The sequence below is a fragment of the Lipotes vexillifer genome, unplaced genomic scaffold, assembly GCF_000442215.2.
Source record: "Lipotes vexillifer unplaced genomic scaffold, Lipotes_vexillifer_v1.1 scaffold276, whole genome shotgun sequence".
Taxonomy (NCBI): Eukaryota; Metazoa; Chordata; class Mammalia; order Artiodactyla; family Lipotidae; genus Lipotes; species Lipotes vexillifer.
The window spans coordinates 497,482-506,466 of record NW_006782461.1 but is presented as its reverse complement, the minus strand read 5'-3'; the positions used below and the strand labels follow the sequence as shown (position 1 = coordinate 506,466).

General features: G+C 43.4%; 1 protein-coding gene across 2 annotated transcripts in view; it reads right to left on the bottom strand.

The window, feature by feature from the left end:
* ALG8 (ALG8 alpha-1,3-glucosyltransferase) overlaps positions 1 to 8,283 on the bottom strand; it is a 28,378-nt gene extending 20,095 nt beyond the window's left edge. For both annotated transcript variants that reach the window (XM_007455295.1, XM_007455296.1), the window contains exons 1-2: positions 8,125 to 8,283; positions 3,537 to 3,615 (exon numbers count right to left, since the gene is read on the bottom strand). In XM_007455295.1, the coding sequence (XP_007455357.1) occupies positions 3,537 to 3,615; positions 8,125 to 8,219 (174 nt within the window). In that variant the 5' untranslated portion in view covers positions 8,220 to 8,283. The remainder of the gene's footprint in view (positions 1 to 3,536; positions 3,616 to 8,124) is intronic.
* Between the last annotated feature and the right edge of the window lie 702 nt (positions 8,284 to 8,985).

Sequence of the window (8,985 nt, the reverse complement as noted above, 5' to 3'; positions counted from 1 at the left end):
AACCTGAATAAACCCATTTTCGCTGGAGAAATAACTGGCAGTCTACTTGTTTTAGGTCAACAAAGATTCAAAACAATTGTGTTCATTCCACAAATATTTATTATGGGTCTTTTTAATGTCTTTCCCAACCAATCGACCAATCAATTTAATTTGAGGCCGGAACAGAAAGGTAGGCTAGAAGTCAAAGCTAAGAAGGGCTCTACAAAGCAATCCACTGCTCACATGTCCACTCTCCTTAGTATGGCAGAAAGACCTTCCAGACCTGAGGCATGTGCCTCTCCAGCCTTATATCCTACTGTGAACCTCGCACTTGAGTTTTGTTTCTTGTTGATTTCTTTTGTTGTTATTGCTGAGGAGGGCAGGAAGAACAAAGAATTTTACCATTACTAGAATCTCTTTTACATAAACCTCTTCTATCTAAAACAAGCCAATAACAGGAGACAGCTCTGGCCTAAATACAGTTTTAGGAGTACTAAGATATCAGGTAGTAGTGAAAGTTATAGGACTAAATGAGAGAACAGCCAGAAAGAATTATAGAATTAAAAGAAAAAGGGCAGCAACTAACACAACAATGTAAAGCAATTATACTCCAATAAAGATGTTAAAAAAAAGAAAAAAGAAAAAGGAAAAAGGGACCACAAAGAGAGGCAGAGGGAACCAGCTTTTGAAAGAGAGTGTAGATGAAGAGTGAGCAAAGGAGACTAAGAAGGGATAGACAGAGAGCAGGGAGGAAATGGTGAGACAGGAGACTGCCTTTTCATTTACAGGCTGAAGGTCATTATATTAATAATGCGAAGTATTAATAACCTTTAATAATATTTAATGAGCACATTTGTTCTAAGTACTATGCTAAGCACACCACATACATTATATTCATTTCATCCTAATAATTATTTATTATCATTTAATAGTTGGGGATACGGAGGCTTTGAGAGGTCAAGTAGTTTGCCCACAGTTGCTCAGCATAGGTATTAAGTGGCAGAGCTGAAAGTCAAACCTAGGCAGTCTGAAATCACAGCCCAACCTCTGGACAACTAGGCCACACAAAAAGTTTCCTCACTGGTATGCATACATACATGCAAATGGAAATACTTTACCCTAAAGAAACGACTTAAAGTTCCTTAGCATTCTTATGAAATACTTTGTAGTGTTGTTATGTGAGAAGGAACTTGGTCAATTAGGTCAATTGTTCTCAAGCTTTTTCAGTGCAAAGGACTATTCTGACCTGACCAAAAAACCCAGAAAGCAACAACAAACTCACAGAAAACTTTACAGCTTGTCTTAAAAACATCTTCCTGACAGCAGAGTGCTGTTTTTGATGAAGTCATTTTTGAGCTGATGTCTGTTTTCCATGAAGTATCATACGCAAGTTAGTAACTCACACCAGAACTAAAAATACAGACATGGTTTTTCTAATAATAGAATAGAATGGTTTGTATATTACAAGACACCTACACATCACATTTGATTATTCCTGTCCTCATAAATCACAAAATGTTAGGGAGAGACAGGATCTTAGAAATAATTCATTCCAAATCCTCATATGCCAGATGAGAAACCAAGGCTCAGAGAGATGAAATGTATTTTCTATGCTGATGCAGAGCCAGGTCTTTTCCAATCCAATGTTCTTTCAAAAAGCATGTGGCAAATATTATAATTTCCCATGTACAATTTGGGAAACTCATTTTGAAGTAAAGGGGTTCCCTAATAGTTCCAGAGGGCAGAACTGAATGAAACTGACTCCTCCTAAAATCAAGTTCCCTTGCAGAGTTTATGATTAACCTCTCTATCCAAAACGTTATTCCCTTTCTTGTCCCACCATGTTCTCCTCAGAAATTGAGGAGTGTCAAAGAAAAGGGGGGACTGAAACCGAGTAAGACCCTGCGGGGCCTACCCAGGTATAAGACCCTTCCTGTCCCCCACTTCTTGTTTGGCCTTCCAAAGAGCAAACTCAAGTAGTTAATGATTAGAACAATAGAGTCACAGGACTCCTAGTTCCTCCTGAATGAATATAGACAACAATTGGATTCATATCTTTGAGTTGTTCTGAAGAAACTAAGACCCCTGCACTCAGTGGAGGATGGTGACTATATGCTGACCACAAGCACATAGAACACAGACTGGAACCAGAAGGCTGATGATTAAGATTCCCAAAACAAGGACTTCCCTGGTGGTGCAGTGGTTAAGAATCCATCTGCCAATGCAGGGGACACAGGTTTGATCCCTGGTCCGGGAACATCTCTGTGCGCCTGTGCGCCACACTACTGAGCCTGTGCTCTAGAGCCCGTGAGCCACAACTACTGAGCCAGCACGCCACAACTACTGAAGCCCACGTGCCTACAGCCCGTGCTCCGTGACAGGAGAAACCACCGCAATGAGAAAGCCCGCACACAGCAACGAAGACCCAAAGCAGCCAAAAAAAAAAAAAAGATTCCCAAAACATCACCCTATGACCATACCACCAACCAATTAGAAAAATGTCCATGAGCTGATCATGCACCCTGAGACCCTCACCCCTACTGTGGCCTTTAAAAACCCTTGCCTGAAAGCCATTGGCAAGTTCACAGTCATCAGTGATGGCAGCTACCACCTGATGGTGAGCTGGTGAGCCCTGAGGGAACTCAGAAGGGAAAGAATACCTGCCACCTAGCAGTCATCAGACTGCAGCCACTCCCTACTGTGAGCCCTGAGGAAACTCAGGATGTGAACATACAGGATACTGGCCCCAGATAGCTGAGGTGCATTATCAAAGAATGATTTCAGTGAGCCCAGACTCTTGCATCTTCCCATATATAGAAAAGCACTAAATTCCTTAACGACATATCTGGTTTCTTTAATTAACAGTAATCTTTTGATGTTCCCGACTGCCTGCCCTTTGTTGCAAAACTCCTATATATTCTGGCTCCTCCCTCGCCCCCTCGGAGCAGTTTCTCAGAGCTATCTGAAATGCTGTCTCCCAGGCTGCAGTCTTCATTTTGCCCCAAATAAAACTTAACTCACAACTCTGACGTTGTGCATTTTTTTAAGCCAACAAGGTTTTTTGAGAACTAGCTGCCTGTTCTCTTTGCCTGGCACCCTGCAATAAACGCTGTATTTTCCCTCACAATAAGCCAGGATCAGTAGATCTGCTTTGTGCGTGCCAGGCAAGGGGACCGAAGTTCGGTTCGGTAACATGAGTAAAGACTATAATTTTTTTTTTTTTTTTTTTTTTTGCGGTACGCGGGCCTCTCACTGTCGTGGCCTCTCCCGTTGCAGAACACAGGCTCCGGACGCGCAGGCTCAGCGGCCATAGCTCACGGGCCCAGCCACTCCGCGGCATGCGGGATCTTCCCGGACAGGGGCACGAACCCGCGTCCCCTGAATGGGCAGGCGGACTCTCAACCACTGCGCCACCAGGGAAGCCCAAGACTATAATTTTAATAAAAGATTTATTCAACCTATGATCACAGGGAAAACTGTTTGAATATCAATAATACTTACATGATTTCACACATCATCTTAAAAAAAAACCCAAAAAGGTGAAAATTAAAACTTACCTCATAATACCACTGTGATACTGGCAAACTGTGGGTGATAGCAAGCCAGTTTCGGTGCACTTCAAAATCTGTGGAATGGCTACTCAAAACAATCAGATGAATAAAATGAGATTTCATAACATTTATCAATCTCACATTTCTAAAATTAGGCTTTTAAATGGACCAACATCCCCTACATAGTCACAGCTCACTATCCTATAAAGACACAAATAGGTATTTTACATATTCCTGAAACAACTCACTTACCTGGAGGCCAGACCTCCTTCTGGAAAAGGTGGGGAACCTATTCAGTACGATGTTGTGGAAAAACCCAAACGAACTTGTTGGCCAACCCAATACTAAGTGAAAAGAGTCTCTGAGTCATCTAAAGCAGTGGTCCCCAACCTTTTTGGCACCAGGGACCGGTTTTGTGGAAAACAATTTTTCCATAGAGTGGGCAGGGTGGGGGGATGGTGTTGGGATGATTCAAGCACATTACATTTATTGTGCATTTTCCTTCTATTATTATTACATTGTAATATATAATGAAATAATTATTCAAATCACCATAATGCAGAATCAGTGGGAGTCCTGAGCTTGTTTTCCTGCAACTAGATGGTCCCATCTGGGGGTGATGGGAGACAGTGACAGCCAAAGTGTGTTGCTTATGTCTGGTCTACTCCATAAGATGCAGCTTAATTGTCACTTGCCACTCACTGATAGGGTTTTGATATGACTCTGCAAGCAATTGATTTATTATGGTCTCTGTGCACTCAAACCTCTCTGCTAATGATAATCTGTATTTGCAGACACTCCCCAGCGCTAGCATCACCGCCTCAGCTCCACGTCACATTATCAGGCATTAGATTCTCATAAGGGGCACACAACTTGGATTCCTCGCATGCGCGGTTCACAGTAGGGTTTGCGTTCCTATGAGAGTATAATGCTGCCGCCGATCTGACAGGAGGCGGGGCTCAGGCAGTAAGGCGAGCGATGGGGAGCATCTGGTAATTGTCCGTGGCCTGGGGGTTGGGGACCCCTGATCTAAAGGGCTGACCAAAAGCCCATACATTTTCTTAAGGGAGGCCCTCAGGCTATTGCTCAGAGGTGACTTATTCTTGTTCACAAACAATTCTAATAAGATTCATTATCTGGCAGAGGCCTCACACAGAAGCTGGATCTTCAAGGATGAGCAGGAGTTCATCAGACAGAAAAGGTGGGAAAAGGCCCCTGCCCTGCCTTTCTCATGTCTCCAAATTCTGTTTACTGGTCCCCCTCTCACTATATATAAATATATCCAAGTATGTCCCCTATATATAGGGGAGGAAAATTGTTTTCCCTTCAACCCTTCCAGGTTCTGTGGCTGGTCTAAGAATTAAATTGACTTAAGACAGAATAACAGGAGGAAAAAAAAGACAATTTAAATTACATACATATGTACAGGAGCCCCAAAAGATATAAGATGAGACTCAAAAGGTGGCCAGGTGATTGAGCTTATCTACCATCGTGAGAGCTAAGGAGAGGGGTAGGGGTCTGGGGCTTCAAAGAGGGGGGAAGGCAACTCTTGGGAAGGTGAGAAGAGAATGTAAGTCTCTCAGATGAAAAAAGTGATCTCTGGTAATAGTTACTTTCCAGGTACAGGCCTCCTTTCTAATGTAAATTTCCCTTGAAAGTAACTTTTACTGTTTTCAGAGCTTCTCCTATGTCTGCAGTTCTTCAAGATAATAAGTCCTGAAAAATCCTTACACCAAAGAGGCATATTTTGGGGTGGCATATTCTGGTGCCCTTCACTCCTCTTTAGCAGGACTTTATTTTTCTGTTTATTCCTCTGCTTTACTTCCCCTCCACATCTTACACAGCACCTGATATGTGGATGGGCTCAATATATTCTTGTTGAATTAACCACTCACCAAAGTCAACAATGAGTTCCACAGCAAAATCTGATTTACCTTTTCTAACGTTTTATACAACATTTCCACTGTGACAACTCTCTCGTGAGTTTCTTAGCCAACCCCTTCCATGTCTCTTTCATGGCTTCCCATTCCAATACTCATCAAGCAAATGTTGATGTTCTTTCAAGTTCAGTTCTTGGTCTTCTTCTTATGCAGTTTACTCTGCTCTGCACAATCTTATTCACATTTATTGCTTCCACTAAGAACTGTGCAATGATGACTCCCGAATCACAGTATACAACCTTGGTCTCTTTCCTGAGTTCTAGAAGAGAGACATCTCCAACTTCCTGCTGACAACGTCACCTGAATTTCCTACAGATTTCTCAAAATCACAATTCACAGCTGATCTTATGACCTAGCAATTACATTTCTAGGTATACACTTGTAGGGGAGCAAAATATGGCAACGCAAAATGTGTCTTTTTGGCATGAGGATTGATTTAAGCTGATTATTTTTAAGAAACAGAAGACTCAGGAGGTCTTTCTTTTTACCTCCCGCTTAGCTGCCTAAAGAATTTATATAAAGGGCTTGTTCCCGGAAAAGAGCTATCAACCCTGATATCTGCAAAGAATGTGGGCTACTTGTGGTGAGGGAAACTCACCAGAACCTAGAGATCACAGTCCACTCTTATCTCTTCATGGCCCAGCAAACATTTGTATGTGAATTGCCTTTCTCCCCTTTGAAGTCCCAAACTACTACCCGCAACATCCTCTTTTGTCTTTAGCTGAAGATGGTATTTAAAGTGAGGGGCTTCAGCCATTTTGGTGAGTTACTCCATTTTCCCGAGTCTCTCCCATGTACATGTTATTAAACTTTTGTTTGATGATTTTCTCCTGTTCATCTGTCTCATGTCAATTGAATTCTTAGACCAGCCGGAACCTGGCTAGAAAGGTAGAGAAAAATGTCTTCCTCCCCAACAGAGGGAGGAAGTTTCTTCCTCAATAGAAACACATACATATGTTCAAGAAAAGACATGTACTGGGTCTATCTTCAGGCCTACAATTATATGTCAGAGACCTTTCCCGACACTCAATCTAAAGTAAGTCCTCCTTGTTATTTGCCTTATAGGATCCCATTCTTTCCTTTCATAACACTTAAGACAGCATTGTTATGTAATTACATATTTGTGTTGATTTATTTCTGGGACTGTTATCTTCACTAAACTACACCCTTTATAGGGTTAGGGATCATATCCATTTTGTCTTCCCCTCTAGTAGCTTGCCACAGTACCTGGTTCATAATAAAGCAGTTAGTAAACATTTTGGTGAATACTTTTGCATTTATCCTGTAGCTTCCCTCTCACATCCCAGGGGTTTCCTGTTTGAGAAGCAGAGAGCATTAACTACAACTACATACATTCTTAATCCTGGATCAACAGCAGCATTCAAAGTAACAACCCTGAAGACACATTTCTAGGCTGAAGTAACTAAAGCAAGGAACATCACCTTATATCCACGGTTTAAAAAAAAATCCCTTTCATTCTGATTTGAAAGGAATTTCCTACATTTTAGAAGGATTTTTCCAATTTGCTTTTAAAAGAGAAAGATGTTTCTTATTTGTTTTCAGTTCTGCAGAAAGTTCAAATGACCAACGCCTTCTTTTCCCAAGTCCCTGTAAGTCATTTTGCTGAACCTACATATACACTTCATTGCTTATATACACATCAGTATGGATTTACATGCTATACATACAGCTCTTCCATACCCAAAGAGAGGTCACCAAGAACTTGAACCAAAGGATACCAATAAACCAAACACTAAACTGGGAAGGGAGCAAAGGAATGAGGGGAAAAGTCAAGGGAGAGGAAATAGGAAGGATGAACAGATGTGGAAGCCAATATTAATAATATTAATAAATACAGAGTACCCATTGTATACACATTACCACTGAGCGGTAGTTTCCTAATGGGATCCTATGCTTTCAATCTTGGGTCTGCATCCATCTGTCGCACAGCAGTCTAACCCTGTGTGACCTGACTACTGCCTACCTCATCCTGTGTCACTGTCCTCCTCCCTTACTGCTCTTCAGCCACAATGCTCACTTTCTGTTCCTGGAATGCTCTGAGTTCTTTGCTACCACAGGGCCTTTACGCTTACTCTTTCCTATGCCTGAACTACTTTTCACATTGCTTATTCTTTTTCATCCTTCAGCTTTCAACTCAAACATCATCTCCTAAAAGAGGACAGTAAAGCCTTGCCCGACAGCCACACTCTGTTTTACAGACCTCATCGCAATCTGAAACTTTACTGTTTGTCTATCTGGCCCCACCAACTTCCCCAGAAATGTCTTTCTCAAATGCCTCTCCAGGACTTAGAACAGTGTCTAGCACAGGAGGCAGCTGATAAATACTGTACTGGCTGAATGAATGTTGGAGGTGGGTGTTGTTTATCTGCATGTTAAGGAAGAGGGACCTTAAGGTCAGAAACATTAAAGTCATACAGTGCCAGCCCTGACCCCAGCCATCAGGGCTATGATCTAGTGAACAGGTGAAATAACACTCAAAAGGCGGAGTGGGAAGCACAGCAAAGGGGTAGCAGCGACCACATGACTTCAAGTTCCCTTTCCTCCTCTCACCCAGGAGCATCCACGCTTCTCTCTCCCGCCCTGACCGACCGCGGGGCCCCCCCGCCCAGCCCCGGGCCGTGCGGGTCCCTTACTAGGTGGGGATGAGAAGGCATTTGAGAAGAGTCACCCCGAGCGCCAAAGCCGAAAACCAATTGCCACCACCTGTCGCAACTCCGACCGCCGCCATTGTTACGGCGCCACCCGCTTTCAATCAACTTGACCCGCCTCCGCGCTCCCGCGCATGCGGAGAAGACCCTCTGAGGCGGCACCCGTGAGCTGCGCGCATGCGCTCAGTCGCTCAGCTGCTCAGCCAGCGGAAAGCCAGGGATGGACCATTTAAACTTCCCGCTCCGGGTTCTTTCTCCGCTCCGCCTCAGTCTCCGCCAGGGAGGGCTGCCCTGAGTCTGTGCGGTTTGTAACGGCGGCAAGTTTCACGTGCTACTTTATGCTTTGGTTCAAATAGTTGCCGGGCGTCTGCTCTGGGTGTTGATTTTGCCTATTGTTGGGGTACCTGGTGAGAGAAAACTTTTTCCTAGAGACGTTCACATATTAATGGAGGAGACAGAATTATAATCCCAGAGTAACAGTAGATAAAAGTACCTGAGGATACTGGAGGCGCCTAATCCAGACACCTGGAGTATTAGCTCCAGGCAGAGAATGGCCTGAGCAAAGGTACAGATGGGAAAACATTCTGCGCTTTGAGAACTCTGAGCTGGGCTCTGCGAAAGTACCTGCCTGAGGGGAGCCCACTGTGGAGGCAGGCTAGAGCCTAGTGCTTCTTCTGTCTGTACACTTGGGGGATCTTGTTAAAATTCAGATTCTCATGCAGTAGGTCTAACAAAGTCCTACATGGTGTGGATACTGCTGATACCTGGGCCGTAAGAGCCGAGGCACAAGAAATGGAGCTAGTCTTGTCACCCTCATGTACTGTCTGATTTTGCACAAATTACTCT